This window comes from Typha latifolia, chromosome 10 (assembly GCF_019914945.1).
Source record: "Typha latifolia isolate L0001 chromosome 10, TyphaL0001v2, whole genome shotgun sequence".
Classification (NCBI taxonomy): domain Eukaryota; kingdom Viridiplantae; phylum Streptophyta; class Magnoliopsida; order Poales; family Typhaceae; genus Typha; species Typha latifolia.
Genome location: NC_133095.1, coordinates 11,503,434 through 11,525,825, shown reverse-complemented (window position 1 = coordinate 11,525,825; position 22,392 = coordinate 11,503,434). Strand labels below are relative to the sequence as shown.

General features: G+C 36.4%; 3 protein-coding genes across 3 annotated transcripts in view; all 3 read left to right on the top strand.

Annotated features, from left to right (window-relative positions):
* LOC140796212 (brefeldin A-inhibited guanine nucleotide-exchange protein 5) overlaps nt 1–8,435 on the top strand; it is a 31,692-nt gene extending 23,257 nt beyond the window's left edge. The window contains exons 25-33 of the mRNA XM_073149132.1: nt 2,648–3,004; nt 3,213–3,379; nt 3,478–3,755; nt 3,925–4,100; nt 4,715–4,828; nt 4,946–5,082; nt 5,159–5,474; nt 6,710–6,805; nt 7,878–8,435. Of these exons, the coding sequence (XP_073005233.1) occupies nt 2,648–3,004; nt 3,213–3,379; nt 3,478–3,755; nt 3,925–4,100; nt 4,715–4,828; nt 4,946–5,082; nt 5,159–5,474; nt 6,710–6,805; nt 7,878–7,940 (1,704 nt within the window). The 3' untranslated portion in view covers nt 7,941–8,435. The remainder of the gene's footprint in view (nt 1–2,647; nt 3,005–3,212; nt 3,380–3,477; nt 3,756–3,924; nt 4,101–4,714; nt 4,829–4,945; nt 5,083–5,158; nt 5,475–6,709; nt 6,806–7,877) is intronic.
* An 862-nt stretch (nt 8,436–9,297) lies between these two features.
* On the top strand, nt 9,298–18,680 carry LOC140797065 (secretory carrier-associated membrane protein 2-like). Its single transcript, XM_073150351.1, has 13 exons — nt 9,298–9,740; nt 11,526–11,591; nt 11,728–11,844; nt 12,101–12,163; nt 13,394–13,427; nt 13,910–14,032; nt 15,422–15,484; nt 15,578–15,671; nt 15,799–15,844; nt 15,952–16,019; nt 17,371–17,419; nt 17,930–17,995; nt 18,281–18,680. Exons 1-13 carry the CDS (start codon nt 9,684–9,686, stop codon nt 18,365–18,367), a joined length of 933 nt encoding a protein of 310 aa, XP_073006452.1. The 5' UTR covers nt 9,298–9,683; the 3' UTR covers nt 18,368–18,680.
* Nucleotides 18,681–20,474: 1,794 nt separating this feature from the next.
* Nucleotides 20,475–20,934, top strand: LOC140797066 (uncharacterized). The gene has a single exon (XM_073150352.1). The coding sequence runs from the start codon at nt 20,556–20,558 to the stop codon at nt 20,760–20,762; it is 207 nt and encodes a 68-aa protein (XP_073006453.1). The 5' UTR covers nt 20,475–20,555; the 3' UTR covers nt 20,763–20,934.
* The last annotated feature ends 1,458 nt before the right edge of the window (nt 20,935–22,392 follow it).

Genomic DNA, 22,392 nt, shown 5'->3' with positions numbered 1-22,392 from the left:
TATATATCATATATAATTATTTTCAATTTTTTATATATTAAAAATGTTAGATTGCCTTGGTGCTCGTCTTCTGCCTATGCATTAGGCGGTGAGGGTGACCATCCGCCATCCGTGGCTGCCTTTCAATACATTGGATTTCTCTTTGTGAAAAGGTTGAGTTTACTTGTTTATTTTATGATCTATATTATATGTCATTTATGAGTTGCCTTACGTCACGGGACCTTCTTTTCTGCCTTTGGATCAAGTAGTCAAGTAGGTCTTGTAGCGATTGACTAACATCTTGAAAGCATGGTTCCAAGTTTCGGCCTATCCCAATCTAGGGCCGAAACTAGTTCAGTAACTCGTTTTGGCCTAGTATCAGTTGGATTGGCCAAAATCGATCGAAATCGGGAGAGAGAAAGGGAGAAAGAGAGCGAGGAGAGTAAGGAAAAAAGGAGAGAGGAGAGTAAGAGAGATAATGAGGGCTCGTTGGAAGGAGTAAGAGAAAAGAAGAAAATACCTCGTCGGAGAAGCATCGCTGGAGAAGAATCAGAGAGGGAGAGAGAGACCAACAGAGAAGGAAGTCAGTGAGGGTAGGGGAGAGTTAGTGGGGGAGAGAGGAGAGGGGAGATCGAGAGAAGGGAGGTGGTGAGAGAGAAAGAGAGATAGAGAGTTAATGAGAGGGGAGTTGGTGACGAAAAAGGAGAGGGAGAGGGAGAGGTAGTGAGAGAGTTAGTGGGAGAGAAAAAATTAATAAGAGAAAAGTGGAAGAGAGTGAGGGAGAGAGTAAGAATTTTTTAATTTGTATGAAAGAGACTGAGTGTGTCGTAGAAAGAGAGAGATAGAGATTGAAAAAATAATATTTAGTTTTTAGATTTTATATATGAATAATATATATTTATATCTTATTATTATTTATTTTGAAAAAATTAGAAATTTTTTATATTTAAAAATTATTTTAAAATACAAATTGATACGACCAATCTCGATTCTGATTCCGATACTTGGGACCTTTCTAGAAAGTGCTGTCTTCTGAAAAAAAGAAAGGAAATCACATTATAATGACCAATTTCTTCAATTAATAGATTGAATTTTCTTGTTTGTCTTACATAGTAGTTAATTATATACTATGCAATACAATGGAACTTTATTGTGAATGGCGGTTCTTTTAATTGGTAAATTGAAGATCTCCTTATATAAACTATCATACGCAACAATAATATATAATTTCTCAATTAAGAAAATGCAGGTATACAAGTTCACTAATATTTATGTGTAGACATAAATATATACATATCTAAGCTACGTTTCTAAGCATATTGTATTCTTGTCTTTCAAGATTTATCATATCAGCACATCCCTATCCATATCATATTTGTCTTGTATTCGTATCCATTCCTTATTGAAAGGTAAAGACAATACAACCCTTTTATCAAAGTAGAAGATATAGGTTTTAGTTGAATGGAGAAAAACTATTCGTGACCCCAGCTGATTGGAAATTTGTTGATACTTACTATTGTCTGTTAATGTTGTCTCAGTGTAGATGAAACAAATGGAGACAAGTCATGTGAAATCTCTCTTTTTTTCTTTACTATAATTTACATTCCTTTCCCAAACTGGGGTGATACCCTTGAATGCATTTCTTAAATTACTCTCCAAATTAGTGAAGTTTTGGATGTAACTATGTAAGTCCAACGATGGCCGTGCCGATCGGCACTTACCGTGTAGTCGATATACCAGCATGTGGCATGAGAGGTGCCGCATGACACCTTCCCAAGCAGTTGCGCCACTCGTCACTTGCCGTAGATCAACCGTCGCCGTTCATCATCGTCTTGCCCAAATCCGCAACTTTAGCTTTTATTTCACTCGATCCGACCCGACCCGCCACTCCTTTTCTCTATCAGTCTAGGGCATCCTGTCGTGTGTAATTGGCGACTTGAGGGCGACAAGACAGTGACGAGACGACGACGAACGGCGACAATGAGGTTGGCGAGGAGCGGCAACGGTTGGTCTACGGTGAGCGGCGAAGGGTAAAGGTGAGTAGTCTCCCTCATATTTTTCTCTCCCTCTCTTGTGGCACGGCCAGCAAGTGCCGTGGCACGTGCCGTGCCGGTCGGTAGTTGGCACGGCCATCCATGTGTAAGTCTACATCATTTGTGAAGAAGTAATGAAGATCTTAACTTAGATGGATGTAGAACTTCTGTCAGGTACATGCCATGGCCATAAGAATAGTCAGAAGAAGTCCACATAGGTCTTTATATGTCTCCATAGTCCATAGAATATCTATGCATAAATTGCCTTGTTCATTAGATGCATTGGGCTTCTTTGACCATGAAGGGCCTGCAATGAACATAATCTAGAATCTGGCTACTTAATCAGTGATAGTCATATACTTCTCTTGTGTGCCAAATATATAGGTTGATGGATGTTAGAAATTTTGTGGCTCTGGTAAGTCTACTATGGTAGCATTTTCTGGTGTAGACAAGAATAAGCAGAATCAGGTTGATTTACTTTTCTTTTTTGGTTTCTTATGATATTTGGAAAGTCTTCAATCGCTATTGTATAAAAATCCTTTCTGTTTTGCTTTTTCTGTAGTTTTACAAGCTTTTATGCATGTATTCTTCTGATATGTGTTTCTTCTTTTCTTTTTTTCTTTTTTGTTGTTTAGGGTTTTATACCTGGTGGGGCAGTTAAACCAGTTGATGTCAGTTTGGAAACTAACTTTGATGTAACTGAATTTTACTGGTTTCCCATGCTGGCTGGTTTATCTGATTTAACTTTGGATTCAAGATCGGAAGTTCGAAACTGTGCACTTGAGGTGTTATTTGATTTGCTGAATGAGAGAGGTCACAAGTTCTCTTCAGCATTTTGGGAAAGCATTTTTCATCGAGTGCTCTTTCCTATATTTGATCATGTACGACATGCTGGAAGGGAAGGGTTTGTTTCCTCTGGTGATGATTGGCTTCGTGAGACTAGCATTCATTCGCTTCAGTTGCTTTGCAACCTATTCAATACTTTCTACAAGGTACCAAAGTTGCTTGTTTCTGAATCCATTTCCTCAAAACCATCAATTAACAAACTGAATACTGCCTATTTCTGTTATACTTCGTCCTTCTTTCATGTTTGTGGCTAGATAAGAAATTCCTTTTATTCTGGTTCACAAAAGAACAATCTTGAAATTTGTTATACTGGAGGTTCTATTTTTCATCTCTTCCATCTTTTCTTGTTTACAGGAGGTCTGTTTTATGCTGCCACCTCTTCTTGGATTACTTTTGGATTGTGCCAAGAAGACTGATCAAACAGTTGTCTCAATTTCTCTCGGTGCTTTAGTACATCTGATAGAGGTTGGAGGCCACCAATTCAGTGATAGTGACTGGGATACTTTTCTAAAGAGCATCAGGTATTCTTTTGGTGAACTTTGGCATGGATTTCCAATACTTCTGTGAATATATATTTTGCATAAGATTAAGTTCACATTTTTAATATCTGATCTATCAGAGATGCCTCATACACGACGCAACCCCTTGAGCTGCTCAACTCATTAGGATTTGAGAATTCGAATAACCAGCAAGCGGTGACATCAAAAGATGTAAGTGCTAGTAAAGGTGACAGTCCTTCATTTAAGGACATCCATCATAGCAAAGATGGAGGAAGATCTTTTGGTCATGCATCCCTAAGTCCTCGTGGTGAAACATTTGGAAGGAATATTGTTACTTCAAACTTGCAAGATGATTATCAAGAAACAGATCTCCAAACTATCCTGGAGGATTCTGAAGGTAATATTCTACTAGACGGTTCTGCAGACATATACAGGAAGTCATTTTTACTAGTTGGATCTAGAGGCATTATGTAGCTTGCTAATTGCAAATTAAATTACAATGGGTGGCTGTGGAGCCAACAGGGTTCCTCTTCCAAATGCAATCAAATTACCTGCTTTCTTTGTAGGATTACCATCACCATCAGGGGGTGCACAGAAACCTGCTGAAGCTGGAGACTTGCAACGAAGTCAAACATTTGGTCAAAGGATCATGGGGAATATGATGGACAATCTTTTGGTCAGAAGTCTTACTTCTAAATCCAAGAGTCACTCGGATGATCTTGTGCCATCTTCACCTGTGAAGGTATGTACTCTTTTTGGCTTTAGAAGTATTGTCATTGACAATGAATAATGCTTTTGGTTATCTTTTCGAGGGACTTGAAATATTTGAACCCTGAAATAGTTTTTGACTTTTTTCTTTAAATAACGGTTAGAGGGATGTGTGTTTCTTTTTTACTATTATAATGTGGATTCTTGGAGAATTTGCACTACATTCTGGTTGGACTATTCCTCCATGTGAGTGCATCTTGCAGAGAGATACGAATACAGAATTGAAACTTGGTGAAAGCTAATCAATGATTACTGATATCAATTTTAGATGTTCTTTCTCCAGTCTGAAGTTTGTAACTTCGTGAGTGTTAGGTCCTGATGAGACCTGCTTATTTTACTTGGCATATTGAAATAATACATGAAGAGAGAAATTATTACCATTTTGTTCTATATTTGCTCGTGTCTGTAGCTTGATATATAATGTTTTAATGGCCAACTAGCACACTTTTTATATATGCACATCATCGCTCACATCAGTTGTGTTTGATTTATTATGGAAGTGCTGATGGTCATATCTTCCAAGTTCCAATTCATTCTTGTTTAAATGTGTTTGATTTGACTCTATGTTTTCCTTGCTGATCTATCTAGATATCTGAATCTGCTGAGACCAAGAATGAAGATGAAGAGAGCCCTTTGATGGAGAAAGTTAGGGGCAAATGCATCACTCAGTTACTGCTGTTAGGTGCCATTGACAGCATACAGGTAAAATTTCTCCTGATATTCCATCTGTAATATCAGATCCAGTTATTTTTGGATGTGAATTACAAGAAGTACTTGTGAGATTAGCACCATCTCATGACAAGTGATTGAATTTGGTAGATGAGATACTGGAACAAGCTAAAAGTCCCTCAAAAGATTGCAATAATGGATATCTTGTTGTCGCTCTTGGAATTTGCGGCCTCCTATAATTCGACCTCAAACCTTAGAATGAGAATGCACCATATACCTCCAGAAAGGTAAATTTGGTGGTATCTGGAAAGTTTTGTTTGTCGTAACTACCAGGTCTTAATTTGAAACTTAAATGGTGCACAGGCCACCTCTAAATCTTCTTCGGCAAGAAATAGCAGGAACTTCCATTTACTTAGAGATCTTGCACAAGTCAACTACATCATATGATGCTAAAAGTTCTGAAATTGTGAATACTGGTGATCATTCAACTGAGACGACCAGTGGCCTTGTTGAAGCTGCACGTGAAGATGAAAAGCTCAAGAGCTTAGCAGAAGAAAAGTTGGTTTCTTTCTGCGGGCAGATTTTGAAGGAGGCTTCTGACCTCCAGCCTATCATGGGAGAGGCTTCCAATGCTGACATACATCGTGTTCTTGATCTACGAGCTCCTGTTATTGTCAAGGTAAAAGAGTGTTTCATTTGCTTATGTAAGATCTTCTGTTCTAGCTGCATATAGTGTACTGCACTAATTAACACTTTGTTTTCAATTATGGTCCTCATAATGCATCTATATGATTCTTTTCACCATATAATTATATATATAAAGTACTATTCTTTAACGAATTCAATTTAATCTCCTTGATGTATGATGCTTTGTTCAAAGTTTTTTTTTTTAGTATAATAGAGGATTGTTGCATTTACCATTAATAGTATTTTATATATCCAAATTTTCCTGCACACATTCATATTTGTCATTTATTGACTCATGCAACAGTTTTGATTAAACAAGCAAAAGATAAAAAAGAATCACTCAATATGGAAAAAAAATTACGCTTTGATTAGCTAGTCGCTGTTGGTTGGATTGAATAACTGAGTTAGTATAACTAATTCCTTACAAGACATGAAAGTAAGGTTTCACTGTACACATTAATGCTTAGTATGACATTTTCTTTGAGGTCACCTGAATAGACATATTGTATAGTCTTCTGGTAAAGCTATGATGATTTAATAAATCTGGAGAGGCAGAGGCTGTTGCAATTTTGTGTGGGTATGCTTTATGTAAAAGAGTCTAGGGACTGTGCAACACCTCAACCAGAGATTACTTGTTCTTTAAGTTCCTTTGGCCAAAAGAACAAGGACGTCAGGTACTGGCGCCGATATAGAGAATATCCATGATTTGCCCATGACATCAGATGTTACAATGATTTCCTTTAACCTGAAGCTTCCTATGTGTCGGAAAGTGCTTACTAATGTTTCAATATGTTTCTGTATCTCATTTTCTTTGTATTTCTCAGTCAAGGTCTTCCTATCCGACTCTCAATCTCTCATGTCCTCTTATGGGAATTAATTTTGGAGTGATCTTAATATCCACTTTCTTGTAAATCCCCTTTTTTTTTCCTCTTTGTTTTTTTGCATTAGTGAGGTGAGTAGTTGCTTCTTGTGAATTGACATGATCAGGCAGGTCGCCTGTACTCCGTGCTCCTATTAATGTAGTAGGAACTAGGAATGCAGTACTTTATCCCTGAACAACTTCCTGGTTTCTGTATGTATTATATTTTACATTACATGGACTTTTTTTGTACATCAATGATTGATTTTTTTCCTTTTCTATGATGCATATATTTATATACCTGCTTCTTATGGTATCTGTGTGTGCATATTAAATGATATAAGACAATAACTCTTCTGCTCCTCCAGGTGCTTAAGGGAATGTGCCGCATGGATGCTCAGATATTCAGGAAGCATCTAAGAGAGTTCTACCCTTTAGTTACCAAACTTGTTTGCTGTGATCAGGTAACTTCTCTCACATAAGTGCTTTGCTTATTTTGTTGGCTGTGGCAATTGACCCAACTAACCATCAAAAATGATTTCAAACCAACTAGATATATTTGTATGTGATCCTATCTGCAATTCCAAATTAGCTTTTAGTTCGTTGTGATTAGGGTTCTAAACCCAGTGTATATACTAGAAATACAACACAATTTCTCATCTTTAGTTGATTTTGGACAGGGAAGTACCTGAACTTTTATTACTTTGGAATGGCTGTTAGTTTCACATGAGCTGTGAGCTGGACGTGTTATATAATATTTTCACAAAAACTATTAGATCTACATGGCAATAACTTGGATCCACCTGCTGTTTCCTTGAACTCTGCTTATCAAGTTAATTTCTAAAATTGATCATTCTGATGTGTTACGTTTCTTTAGAATTGCTGCTAATTTGTGATGGCTTACTTATTGCTTTGTCATCTGCTTTATTTTGTTCTGTGGAATATTTGTGCCTCATGGGCAAAACGAAGTCCCTATGTAGAAGCAGCAGCTTCCTCTTTTATCTGTTCTATTTCTGTGTATACGCTGCCTGTATTTGCAATCAACATGGTAGATTGGCCTTATTATGTATCATGATCAGCTCTTCTTGCTTATTTTCTTTTTCTTTTTCTTAATAGTTGCCACCAATTTCTAGAAGTCGATAGGTTGAAAAACATGTGAATTCTTGGAGCCCATTCAACTGGCTGATCTCGTAATGTCCAGCTAAGAATGATCTTCAGCATTTTCTTCAAGCTGATCATCTAATGTGTGAAAATTCTCAATTGCTCTGTTTTCTTGTTCATTAGGAATCCTAGTGTTATGGTGTTTTGTGTGAAAAGAATCTGCTAATTGATGACAATTTCATGGAATGCATGATGAAAGCTTCTTGTTTTTATATAGTTTTTTTTATTCTTAGAGATCAGGCACCCCTGATGACCTTATGGAGTTATTTAATTATAAGTAGTTTATCAGATTATCACTTGTTTCATATAAGATATATACTTTGAAGTTGCTTGATGAGAGATATTGCACTAATTTATTCTTGCTCTACCACACAGATGGACGTTCGTGGAGCACTTGGAGATCTTTTTAGTTCTCAACTTACGGCCCTTTTACCATGATTGCTCTTTGCTATGTTCATATATCTTTGTGTGGTATTTCTCTTCGGAATCAATTTCCCTCTTGAAGCACAGATGCTGGGTCCCATGAGATAAACAGGGCCAGTTGTATCTTTCATTTGGAATTTTGTTGCATGGGATGCTGCTATATGCTGAAGGAGCAAAAGTTTTTGTGAAGAGTATTCCAATTTTAATGCAACAGAACTGCAAACTACATCTTGGAAAGCGACTAAATTATTTTATATGCTTAGCATATTCTTTCCGTTGCTTCTTGTTGATTTTGTTATTCAATATCCATTCAAGCTCTATGGAGAGGGGAAAGTTAGCAAGTTAGGAACACAAACAAATCGTGAGTTGTACAAGGACATTATCTCTTCAATGTATCCACTAGCTTCCACTCAGCTTATGGAAGTTGTTCAACTAATCATTCTGAGATTGGCAGAATAACAGAATTCAGATGAGACTTGAATCATTACTTCAGACATTTTTATGCACAAATTATGTCAGGTTTTTTATTTTTATGTTTTGTGTGTTTTACCACACTAATCATCTTCTAATATATATATATATATATATATTTTGTTAATTGAAATGGACCACTCTTAAAGTTAATACCAAAAGATGTATGTTTTATTATAGCTGTTAGAAAAATATTGAAATTATATAGGTTTTTAGATAAACAAATAGGAACCCAATTATATTAGAAAAGGGTAGAGAATTTACGAGAGTGGGTGCTGGCTCGAAGGGATTTAAGCTTGAGGATAAAATTGGCAATCGGATTGCTGCAGGACGGAGCCGATGTCCGCCAGAGAGTCAAAACCCGGATGGATGTTTAGTCCCTGCCACTTCAAATCTGAAGATATTAGTGGGAGGGAGGGAGGGCCTTGGTGTCCAGCTTGATCGGAAACCGTGTTGCAACCAACGGGACACCACTGCAGATCTAGGGTAACATGAATCCTATATTCCTATTCCTATCCGACCTACAGAGGAGATTAAAAACCTGTCCAATTTAGAGAGGATTGGGATAGGTCGATGATCGTACCAGGTGAAACGTCTAAAATAGTAGACTAAAAGACGCAAAGCCCTGAACCCATCCTTGGGCTTAGGCCAGCCAACTCGTGAGCTTTTTATTTATTTATTTTCTGTCTGTTGCTTCGTAGTAGTGGTTCCGTTGTCCCCAAGGAAGGAATCGTACCCGTTAATGTCTCTCTACGATTACGAGATGCACACATTCTATTTATACTAGAGAATCACAATAAAGATGATTTAATAATGTCCAAATTCTGATCCAGTCTCCTGCTCTACTTTCCTATTAACGTTACATTAGTATTTATTCGACAACAATTGCTCCGAAGCAGAAGTGGAGTTTTGCTGTCACGCGTTCACGCGTTGGGAGAAGCATATGTAAGATAGTCATTTACTTTCAAAATGATATGTTTAATTGTAAGAAAGAAAGTTTAGAAAGTCACGGACTCACTCCCATATAATTTTACACTTTAAACCCAGTCAAGTAACAATATTCCAGCCTACTCCCTCTTCCTTTTTTTTTTTTTTCCTCTGCCTAATTTTCTTCGTCGCGGAGACACAACCGTCTCCTTTGCTCTCTTTCTCTGTTGGGTGGACTTACAAATACAACTTAGTTTGAGTAGATCTCGTCTCCCTCATCTTCTCTCCCTTCTCCCTTCGCGTGCGAAAGCAAGAGATCGATCCGTTGGAGGTTGGGAAGGCGACAGCGATCGGGATCTAATGGCGGGGCGCTACGACAGTAACCCCTTCGACGAGGAGGAGGTCAATCCCTTCGCGGTGAGTCTTCGACGATTCTTTTCGATCACGACTCTTGATCCATGCTAAGATTTACTGTCTCGTAGATCTGGAAGAGATCCGAATCATACTGAGGGTTTTCTTTTTCTTAGAATAGATCTTGCGAGATTACATGGCTTGAATGAATATGAACCCTACGGGAGATCTCCTGTTGCTTTGCTTGGAGTTGGATCCGAGGGTCCTGAATCTGTGTGGTTTTAAACCTATAGAGTTTTGAATTTTGTCGTGGGTTGTGTTAGATCTGATGCTGTCGAGCTCCGTTCTAGATTTTCGACGCGTTTTGGTCCTTATCTCATTTCTAATGGACAAATTTGACTTGGATAAACATGTGAGTTGGTTATTTTGGGGTGTTCGGTACCTCTGGTTGTTTCCTTATGGTGGTATAGGTATCAACCCTAGCTGAATAACATCCTTCAGTTTTATCTCGGAAATTGCTGAATTTTATATTTTGCTCTAAGTCAGAAGCACGCCTACGATGGTAAGTAAAGACGTACTCAGATGAATTGAGAACTAACATAGAAAGATTTGATGGATTAGTGAGTTCCAATTTTTGGTAGTTCTTATTCATTTTCAGGATATTCAGAAACTTGGAACTTTAACAGATAGAAGTCGTGAAACAAATATTGAAACAAGGAAAAATGAGCCGACAAGGCCCCTAGCGGTGATGTCAGTCAGTAATAGGATTAAAAGAAAAGACAACTCTTTATGTGTTGCCCACATGATTTCTTTTCTTTCTTTGGAGCTCTACGGACACTGAGAAGTTTATGATATTTGGAAGCATGGGAACTTTGTTTTCGGATTCAACCTAAAGGTTTTTTGTGCTGTCCATTCGTCTTGTATATTATATAAAATCAGCATTCTACATTTGATTTGTTTTGACTGTGACAAAGCATGCAATATGGTCTTGACATCTGGTTCGTACTTCTACATTTGATTGAAGTTCTCTATTCATACTTCCAACTAATACTTAAGTGAATGCTGAAGTGTTGTTTGGTTGAGTATTTCAGAAGACATTGCTAGAAGTAGTCAATGAGTCCAAGCATGGAAGTGGCCTATCTGAGTATTGCTAATGGTGATCTGCTTCCTGTCACTTGGAGCTGTTTATTCCTAACGGATAATAATCTGAAGAACCAACTTATTAAAGATATTTTAATATCTTTTGACAGTGTTCCAGCATAACATATTTCAACAATATATATCTATTCTATACCTTTTAGCCATGCACATGGATGGAGTGTGTAGAATTTTTTGCAATAAAATGTTGTGTAATAGAATTGGAAAAAAAGATTATTAAATTTCATCTTAGGAAGGAAGGCTATACCCCTATGCTTCTAGACATTTTCAAGGTGTACTCAATGATAACAAAATCAAAACTTTTGTCGAAGCAATGATATTTTGACTTGAATGCAGTCGTATTGTTACTTTGCAAGGTGATATAATGAGATCTTTGTCATTTACTTTTTATGTAGCAAAAACACTATACCTTCAGCTAGTAATACTGTTGTCTCTACTTAATGAGATTGGCAAATAAAGCTGTTTGGAAGTTTGAAAATATCCATATAATGTGCTTATATACAGAAATACAAGTTTAACATATACCATACCTCGTGTTGCAGCATTATGGATTGTTCCATCAATTTCCTTTTCTCTTGTAGAAGTAGCAGCTTTGGCATCTTCTATAACCACTTTTACTAGTATGATATTCAGGACTCTTTTATGAAGAAATAGTTATCTAATCAGGGTTTTCTATAATGTTCCACGTATCAGGATCCAGCGGTCCGCGGAAAGAAACCTGGACAGTCAAATTATGGTGGAGGTCCATTTTACACGACAGTAAGTTTATTCTAATGATCATTGTGCAGAATACAAAATCAGATTCTGGGTTTGCATGAATTAATTTTCATCTTATCCAATTTCTGTTTCACCATTTTTCAGTTGAGATTGACCTTTATGTTTCCTTGTGAATCAGCACCCTGGAAGCGTACCTCCTGCAACAAATTCTCGTCTTTCACCTCTTCCTCCAGAACCGGCTGATTTCTATAATGATCGTGGTGCAACAATTGATATTCCACTTGATTCATCAAAGGTATGTGGATATTTATGGCACTATAATGAACAGCATGTTGCACATATGGATATTGGCAAGTGTACTTCAAAAAGTTTTGCAAGTTAGTGGGACACTTGGTCCACATCTTTGGCTAGTCTTGCACACTTGCACGGGCTGATGTGGACATACTTCTGTTTTAATCAGTTTCCTTTCTAAACCATATATATTTGTTCTCTATGTCTATTGTGATTTTGGATTTCACTGCATGTTTCTTCTTTTTATGTGTACTTTTCAGGACCTAAAGAAAAAGGAGAAGGAACTCCAGGCAAAGGAGGCAGAACTAAGCAAGAGGGAGAAAGTATTTTCAACTGAATTGCTAATAAATGCTACTTTTGCATCATCTTAAACTTAGAGATTACTCAATTAATAGATTAACTACATCTACGACCATCTTCCTTCCCTAGACCCCGGTTATGTGGGAGCCTTGTGCACTAGGACAAATTTTATAGTGATAAATTCTATGCAGTCCCAACATTATTTCTAGTTATTAGTTATTGTTTACATGAATTATGAGAAAGCAAACAGACTATTACATAATCATTAGAATGTGTCAATATCATGCTCTACATGTTTATTTATCTCTGTAGATCATACTTTTTCTATGAAGTAAACAGGACCTAATATTTAACAGATTTTGCATGAACCTTTTGGATTTAGGCTGAAAGTGGATCATATACAGAGTTAATATCTTCATGTTGGACTTCAGGTGCCACTGATTGAATTGATAATGAAAAAGATAAGTTAAATTCCAAGTTCCAACTATGAGAAAATTGTAGCTATATTTAAATCAGTAGTGTTCTGCAGGACATCCAAACCCACTTGACTGACATTTACTACCACCTGCCACATTCCCTCTTCATTTGGGCTTTTGTTGATTTTAATCCATCCAATGCATTGTTTCTTATCCCTTTCATTATCAAATCTCATCATCAACCAGTGCCAAATATTTTATGACTTTCCTTCCAGAGGCTCGAGAGCATGCATTTATGTGGTGAGCTTTCTTGTTATATACCACTATATGCTCTCTTTCTTTCTTTAGCTTATTAGGTAGAGCTCTCCTATATTTTAGTTTAAATTCTTGGCTAGAATAGATTCTCTTATTCTTAGACAACGTAGAAAAATAAAGCCATCTAAAAATGTGCAATAAAGTCTTGACGAGGTACGTAATACTTCAATAGTTTAGCCAAAGCATTTTAGCTTAAAAAATCACATGAAGTCACTTGGAGTGGCGGTTAGGCTTGGTGCTTGGGTGGTCAGCAAGCTTTTGATATGCATCCAAAGTGCATTTAGTTGCAATACTGTTTATTGTTTTTGATATACAGACATCCATAGATTCCATACAGACCACATAAACTGAGATAGACACCATACATATATCCATTGAGATAGTATATCCTCTTTGAATGCATGATTGCATGTAAGTTATGATTCTCATTTCTGATGTTCATCTGTAGAACTGAGTAGCTTCTCTTTGAATAGATTTTCCATACATCTTTTACTCATTTTGATATTTGTTTGTGCTACTTAGGAACTAAAAAGAAGGGAAGAGGCAGCAGCCAGAGGTAAGATTTAATGTTCTTTTTTTTCGTCCAAGTCTGATTTAAACAACTTTTTCTCCTTTGGGCCATTTTTAGATATAAGTTAATAGCAAAGCATAATCTTATAAGAATGTGTCTCAACTGCTAAGAAAAGGAGGATGTTTTACTGAAGTTTGGAAATATTAATTCCTGCATACCGGAGATAAAACTAGTTGAGAAGAGGATCCATAGGTTTTCTAATTCTTGGAGAATGTCTAAATAAGAGCACTTGTCAATTTAAGACAATGTAAGTGCTGAATTATGGCTTTATCAGTGTTATCATGATAAAGGTTATCTTTTGAGACAAGTGAGAGTTGAAGATATGGCTTTATAAGTGTCGTCCTCTTCTTCTCTAGTGTATATACTTGTTATTTTTTAAGTGGCATTTTATCTTCTGAGCATTAGGAAGCTGAATTACATTGCAGTTCATATGACCTGAGTTATGGCATTTAACTTTGCTTTTGCAGCTGGCATTGTTATAGAGGAGAAAAACTGGCCTCCTTTTTTCCCCATTATCCATCATGATATTGGAAATGAGATACCCATTCACCTGCAAAGACTGCAGTACTTTGCATTTGCATCATTACTAGGTATGCTCTACTTATTCTCATGAAATTGTAGTTCTATAATGAATCCTTTGAGATGTAACAAATTTGGAGGTAATGGTCAAAGGACAAGTCATGGTTTTTGTGACTCCTTTAAACTCTTTAATATGTTAGTTATAATTGCTGCACATCTATTACCCTTTTACATAACATTGGCATGCCGAACTTGAACCAAAAAAGATTATTGGCCATATCAGAAAAATTGGTAGCCTATATATGTCTTTGGTGGAGTTTCCCTTGTTCGACATTACCATGTCTTTTTGGTGTATTGGACTCAATCATATGATATTTTGTTGGCGCAACCAGTGAAGAAATTTTGTGATCACCATCATTAAATTGAAGAGAGAAGAGAAAGAGAAGAAATAAAATAGAATTAGCAATATATTTCATCAAAAATAATGTGTTCTCCATCATACACCACTTTTCTTTAAGTTGAACAACCCCAAAGCAAATAAAACTTCTAATCTACTAGGAAACTAACTTAGATACAACTAACAACACTTGATACATCATTTGTCAACCCTTGCCTATACTGGTAGGGATCAAGGATAGTCATGCAAGTGGCACAAGGCCTGTTGGGTAGCTATTGGCATGTATGTGTTAACTGAGGCTTGGTCGCTGTGAGGCAGCAAATTCTCTTTCCAGATCATCTATGCCAGTTTGTCAAGGAACATAAGGTACACAACTACACATGTGGTCTACTCTGGCAGCATTAGATTAGCACAAGGCGATGCAGTGACACAAATGAATACCGGATTGTACCTTTCTCACTGGATTGTATCAATACTGGTTACTATTACTATAATCAGTATCCAGTAGCATAACCTGTGCGTCTCCATATGCAATTCCTTGTTAGGCATGTCAACTCATTTGGAGAGATTTGTATATTTGGTTGTGCAAATAGGAACACCTATTGAAAGAAGTTCCAAAAAACTTCTCTTGAAGAAAATCTATGTTGTGCCAAAATGTAGTATTTGTACATAGTTTAACAGCATTAGATAGGACTAGTTGGTAGCTTTTGGTAGCTGCTGAGAAAATTTCTGGAATAGTCTATCTGTTATTGCACAGAAGATTGTACATAGGAGACAGATGTTAGTTGTGTGGTAATTATTCACTGTCAAGTGTTTTCAACCATAACCACAAACTGAGGATGCTAAACTTATAATATCTCATGATTTGATGAGGTTAACATTCTTGTGATTTTTACATTAGAGATGGTTTATATTGTTTTAAGCCTGAGGAATATCTTGAGGCTATTGGTATGATTACTAGTATTATTATACAGCACTATATGCATGAGTTCATTGATCAACATTCAGTTTTACAGTAATACTTTGTAAACTTATCAAAGACTTGTGCTTGAATTTCACACAGGATTGTTTGGATGTCTCCTCTGGAATGTAGTAGCAGTTACAGCAGCTTGGATTAAGGGGGAAGGTATATTTGAAGGGATTGTATATTGCATATACTTCAACTGATTCAGCTGCCGCCGTATCTCAGATGAAGCTGATGCAACTCTTTATTTTTCAGGTGTAAAGATCTGGTTTCTCGCAATCATCTACTTTATTTCTGGTGTCCCAGGTGCATATGTTCTCTGGTACCGGCCTCTTTATAATGCTTCAAGGTGCCATAACTTTGCAACATCAATTTCTTAATCTTACTTTTAGATATCAATGTTTTCTATTTCCTCACTCATTGTAGAGTTGTTGAGAATTCTGATACTTACATGCGTTCTGCAACTCATCTTATAGGACTGAAAGTGCCTTGAAGTTTGGATGGTTCTTTTTGTTTTACTTGGTAAGTCATTGAATCACACTAAAGAAGGCTGTAGTGATCAGAAGAGTGCTGTCCTTATTAGAGGAGTAAGGAAGATAATTTACTCATTGCCCGTTTGCTTATTGCAGCTACACATTGGTTTCTGCATCTATGCAGCTGTGGCTCCTCCAATCTTCTTCAAGGGAAAATCTTTGACGTAAGTTTTCCAATATATATCTTTGTGAAATAGCAAGAAAAGATGTGTTTTAAGTGGCAGTACTAAAACCAGAGATCTTTGTAAAGTTGGCCACCTGGAATAGTAGCTTTTTCCTATGGAATTATCATTTTTTATGCTCATGGAACATGGAGAAGTTTTACTGTTCTGTTTGCTATTTCTATGCTTAATTTGGAGAGATTGTAAGTTTATTGCAATTATATATCTGATAGAGTTTGATGTTATAATCCTTTTTCTGGATTGTTCTGCTCACTCAGCACCTTTGTATAGACTGATGCTTTATATTAAGGCTCTGGTTTTCATTTTCCCTCAACAAAAATGGTAGGGTATGGTTGTCCTTGATGATCACTGATATGTTGGTTAGCTTAAGATCTTGCATCAACTATTTTGACAACATTGGAGCTTCAAATAACATTATCCAAATTGAAATGTACATCTAGTTTCTTGTCATGGAAGTCAAAGGAAAAGCACCAAGGAAAAGAATGCTTGTGTATGGTGCTTTAATCTATGGTTCCAAGTCTTGGCCGATCCCATAGGCTCTCCCTCTCTCTTCGCTCTCTATTTTTTTTTTCATTTTCTCTCTCTTTTGCCTTATCTCTCTCATTTCTCTTTCTACTCTCTCTAGCATCTCCCTCTCTTTTTCTTCCTCTCTTTCTTTCCTCTAATTTCTTCCTCTCTTTCTTTCCTCCAATTTCTTCCTCCCTCTCTTTTTTAGTCTATCTGTCTCTTTTAATCTCTATTATGCAGTGCAGTAATAGAGAGTTAGATAGAGAGATGAGAGAGAGAAAGAGAGTCGAGAGTGAGACCAAGGGAGGAAGAGGGAGAGGTAAAGAGAAGGGAGAGAGAAGAAGTGAAAAAAATCAGAGAAAAAAATTTGCCTTGTGGTAGTAAGAGAGAGGAAGAGAGAAAGGAGGGAGAGAGAAGAAATGAAAAAAGTAAAATTTACCTTGTGGCAGGAAGAGAGAGAGAGGAAGAGAAAGAAAGAGAAAGGAGAGTGAAGAAAGGAAAGAAAATTAGAAATTTTTTTGCCTTGTGAGTAAGAGAGAGAGAAGCAACTCATAAGTTAATATATTTTTTAGTTTTTAGGCTTGGAATTCTTGTTTCTATTAATTGTTAAGAAAATGACCACTAAGTTAATAATTCTTGTGTATGTTGGTATATATGCATGTATTTGTATATGTTGTATAAGTATGCGTAGCTGTAAATGTATACTATACATGTATATGTTATATGTATACATGTCTGTATGTACATTGAAGTTGTGCACCTTAGGTCTTATCAGCATTCCCTTTCTTGCTAATTCACTTTTGCATTCTATCCTCTTTTGTCGCAGAGGAATTTTACCAGCAATAGATGTCATCGGCGACCATGTTATTATTGGGGTAAGTTTAGATTATTTGTTATCCAGAGAACTCAATGTGCCTGCTGATTACTGAAATACCTAGATTATGTGTTTGTTAGTGTAGCTTCCTAGGCTATGGAAGCTTCTGTGTTTTGTGATGATTTTTGATAAGTTGTCTGGATTGTTGCTCTATTTGCTGGTCATTTGAAAACCAGTGGGTTCTGTTAAGCTACATACATGATGCCAGAGCTTGTTATCCTGCATTACCTGACTTGGCGGTACAAGCACCATGTTAATGCAGTTGGCAGTATTATTTCTGTACAAAGCTCAATAATTCCCTGTATCACACTCTGGGAGCATTGATCTCAACTAGCTCAATAAGTGATAGTTCCAATTTTGTTTGATTAAGCCTTGTTATTGAAAGAATAATCCCAAAGTAATCATTTACAGTGCTGATGTAGAAATCTTCCTTTTTCACTGCTAAATTTTTCTTTCTTGATCCTATCACAGCCTTATCAGACTCTTCTATTGTTTTTTTTTTAATCTGCAGATCTTCTACTTCGTTGGATTTGGGTTGTTTTGCCTCGAGTCACTGCTCAGTATCTGGGTCATTCAGGTCATCATTTCTTTTCTTTGAAGATTTAGTTCCTGGTTTTGGTATGTAGGAAGTAGTACTTTTGATGGCAAGGAAAGGTTTTAGCTTGAACATGGATTTTAGCAATGTTCAGACATCAGAGAATTTTTTTTTGATGTATGCAATAGGGATGCATTGAACTATATATCTGAAAACACTCCTCCAATTACACTGTCAATTTCACTTGGAAGAGAAGAATTTCTCTTCCATCTGGAATACTTTTCATTGGACAGTCTTTCTGATTTTTTCTGCCATTTTTATGTGCAGCAAGTATACATGTATTTCCGAGGAAGTGGTAAAGCTGCAGAAATGAAGCAGCAGGCAGCGCGTGGTGCTATGAGGGCAGCATTTTGATACACATTGCATCACAGATACTTTTCATGGAAAGAGCAGATGTAATTGATTAGAGGTCATACATATTGTTGCTTGAATTTTACCCATTTCATGTGTTTGAGAATGACAGTTGATTTTCTGACCTTAAACATGGAGTTGGATATTTGGTTGTCCATCTTGTAATTTACTGGAGTAGGTGTACAGCTTCAGTGAAGCACTACTTCTTTGTGCTTACCAGTTTTATTATTTCTTTGTGCAGTTGTGTTCAAGTGTCACAGTGCTTACCAATTAATTGTAATCTCTGTACTGTTATACATATTCTGTAGGTTTTCAATTTTACTGGTCTTCAAAATTGCGATGCCTGCTCGAAATTTGGTCCGATAGCTTTATTTTTCCTCCTCCTCTTGAGGAAAATGGGCTAGGCCAGTTATATTTAATTCATTGAGGAGAGAGGAAACGTGATTGGGAGAGGGATTACAGCGAGAGGATTGAGGAGAAGTTGAGGAGAGAAATTCTCAAGAGGCGGCGGACTTCTGTGGGCAAGGACAGCTATGACGTTTAAAGCTCTTCTTCTCCCCCTAGGTATGTTCTGTTATTTCTATCGCTTTAAATGGGTCTGAATTATTTGATTTACTAGTAAAACTCGGCATACACGTCTGAATTGTCTACTTGTTATCAGTAAGAAAATTTGTTAGAAAAGATATTACAAAATTAACTAATTAATTATATAAATAAAAATATTTATTGTTTTCTCTTCCTCTCTCACGACGTTAGAAGTAGATTCAAGTAGGTTTTGAATGGGTTAGAGAAGGTTGTTTTATAATTGTTTTTTTTTTCTCCTTGAAAGGGGGTAAAAGTGATACAGCATAATAACTGATGATTAACTCTTAAGAATGCACAAACGGCTGAATCCGTCGGCTATGACGTTTTATTCTATTTTCAAACTTCATGTTGAAGAATGGATTAGTCTCTTTGTGGCTTTTCTACAAAGATAAATATCATTGAGACGTACATTAGACTAGCTGCCCTGGATGGCCGACAAGGAGCATTAAGTGTACAAAGACATTGGGGGCGTCGAGATCGAATAAAGGGGACTCGACATCAACCTAATCCTGGTATAAGTAACTCGCCCACCCACTTATTAAAACCTGTTCCTCCAGCTCATGCACTGTGTAAGCTGATAAAGCCAGCCAACGAGTGCGTGTGGGTCCTACCAAGATGGATAAGCTTGGCTATCACAACATAATCCTGCACAGAAAAAAGAAAAAGAAAAATAAATACATATGAAGATGGCGAAACAAATATTAATTGTGACATGTCGTATATAAAAAAAGAACAACATATATAGATTATATGAAGAGTGTATGCAATGTTGACTAGTCCGGAGAGAAGAGAGTGCAGGTTGTGTGACCTTCCACGATATTAAAACCTCTGCAAATTTGACGGTTGCCAACAAGAACACGAGTTTTGCCGATGTATAACGGAAATCAATGCAATGCAACGCAACGCATGCATCTCGGTTTATATAACACTAGCTTTGTTTATTTCTCTCTCTCTCTCTCTCTCTCTCTCTCTCTCTCTCTCTCTCTCTCTCTCTCTCTCTCTCTCTCTCTCTCTCTCTCTCTATATATATATATATATATATAAAGTTATATGGTTGGGAGATGGATAGAGCTTGAAATCTATGCATCGCTGCGTCAAAATCATGCATTAAAGATGTATAGTTGAATAAATCCCCCCGGGTGGATCGCGAAATCCGTGGAACCAGCCGTTTCTTAATTGCCCACTGAATAGATATGCGCAGTGAAATTGTTGCATTACCCATTCATTCCTCCCTCATTAATTCATTCACCACCTGCCTCCTATCTAACTTCTACCGCACATTCATTTACTAATAAATAAAAAAGGTAGTAAATAGTCACACACACCAACTTCGATCCCTTTTAATTAATATCCCCTATTTAATTAATCCAACACCCATGCAACTCTCTCTCTCTCTCCCTCTCTCTCCCCCTGTGTCTGCCTCCGTGCCATTCTTGTCTACCCCACGCGGTTCTCATGATCCCATCTCCACGTGTCATCCATCCAAACCCCTCATCCCTCCTTTATATATGCATCCATCTCTATATCTGGGAGATTAATAATAAAGGAGTACTCTAGATCTCTTCTAGTAGAGAGACCGAGTGAGGGGAGTTGGGAGTTGTAGTAGATGGTGTTCTTCTGCTTTCTTGTTGACCAGCGTCGGATGGTGAGGAGTAGCAAACCGGCGGCTGGGATCTGCTCTCGCTGCGGAGGCTGCGCCAGCGTCGCCGACATGGAGACCGCCACCCGATTCTGCTACCTTCCCGTCTACCGGAAGATGTGGCGTGCCATCATTTGCACATTCTGCGGGGCCCTCCTCAAGTCCTACCGTTAATATATATTAGCTTCTCTCTTCTCTCTTAATCTTATTTCTCTCTCTCTCTAATCTTAATCATAATGTTTATCATGTATATTTATGTCGCGAAATTAGATTTATTAGCTTTGGTTTTGTACACTTTACTTACTATATGATATGATGATATTGATATACTCCTGGATTGGGTATAGTTATGAGTTTGCAAGATGCATCATAGATGGATTAAATGCTTATTTATGACGTAATTTTGATATATACACAATTACTTGTTAGAGATATTTGCTCCGAAAATAATTAGTATCACCCCTGCATACTTCACGTTTTTGCTGCAAGTTAAACTTTCTTCTATTTTTATCTTCTAACTTCGCTTCCTACATTTAATACAATTTGACTTTTTAGTAAAATATACACGATTATTTGTTTATTTATTTATTTATTTATTTATTTTTGTCAAACCAAGATGTGCACTAGGCCTACAATAAATATTTACTACCTAAATTAAATAGACTACAAGTTGCGAATAATAAATATAACTACACTAATATAAACTAGAAACTAAGTAAGCTAACTACAATATTCATAAAAATAAAACTATTAAATAATTGCTAGTTGTGTAATAAAATTGAAAAATAGAAAAAATGTAAGTGTTCAAATAATTGTGATTTACATAATAAGACTGTAAATATAACTATGAACCATATCTAGATCGTTGAATCTAAGAAGATATGGATTAGCTATCAAATTTCTAAAATCATTTGCTTATCTCCAATTTAAGAGTAATCTTTTTAGTATCATCCCTATTATTTTTGGTAAAATTTAGGCACTGTTTGATGCGAACCGGGTCACATCAGATTATATTAAGTGGAGATTGGGCTCAATGGATTGGAGTCTAGTTATTCCGACATTCGATTTAGGTGAAACTAGAGCCATTAAAATCCTAATTTGCAATGCTACTATCACTTAAATTTTCATAATTTTCTTACATTCGGATCATTCCAGATCTGGTTCATAACATTGTTAGAGGTAACTTTCACACAAGATATTAGTGATGATGAAACAATTTTTCAAATGTTTGAATAAGTTAGTATTTCTCTCACCTCTTATCATCCTCATTTTTCTAACTATAATTCACGGTTATTTTACACAATTCATAGTTATTATAATTTAATTCATAGTTACATTTATGCATTTCGTAATTATAATTACATAATTTGTAGTAATTTTTACACAATTTGATCTTTTATATTGTTATATTTAATTACAAAGTTTATAAATACAAATGTGAAGTTCGCAAATATAATTTCAAATTGCATAAATATGATTTTGAATTGTGTAAGATAACTATGATTTATAGTTAGAAAAAGAAGATGAAGGAGAAGAAGAGTCTGGCAACATTTCTTAGAATATGATAGACTTGTATACAAAACGAGAAGAAAAATGAGTAAGAGTGGAGGAAGAACAAGAAGAGTACTATAACACTTCTCTATATTTTTATAGTATCTTATCAGTATTTAATGAGGCATTAAGTGACAAAATGACAAACTTGAAAGAAAAAATAAAGAGTCCGACTTGCAAGAGAAAACTAAAATGGGCTCAAATGACAAAAATAAAAATCATGTGTATCTTTCATGCAAATCAGCCTAAATTG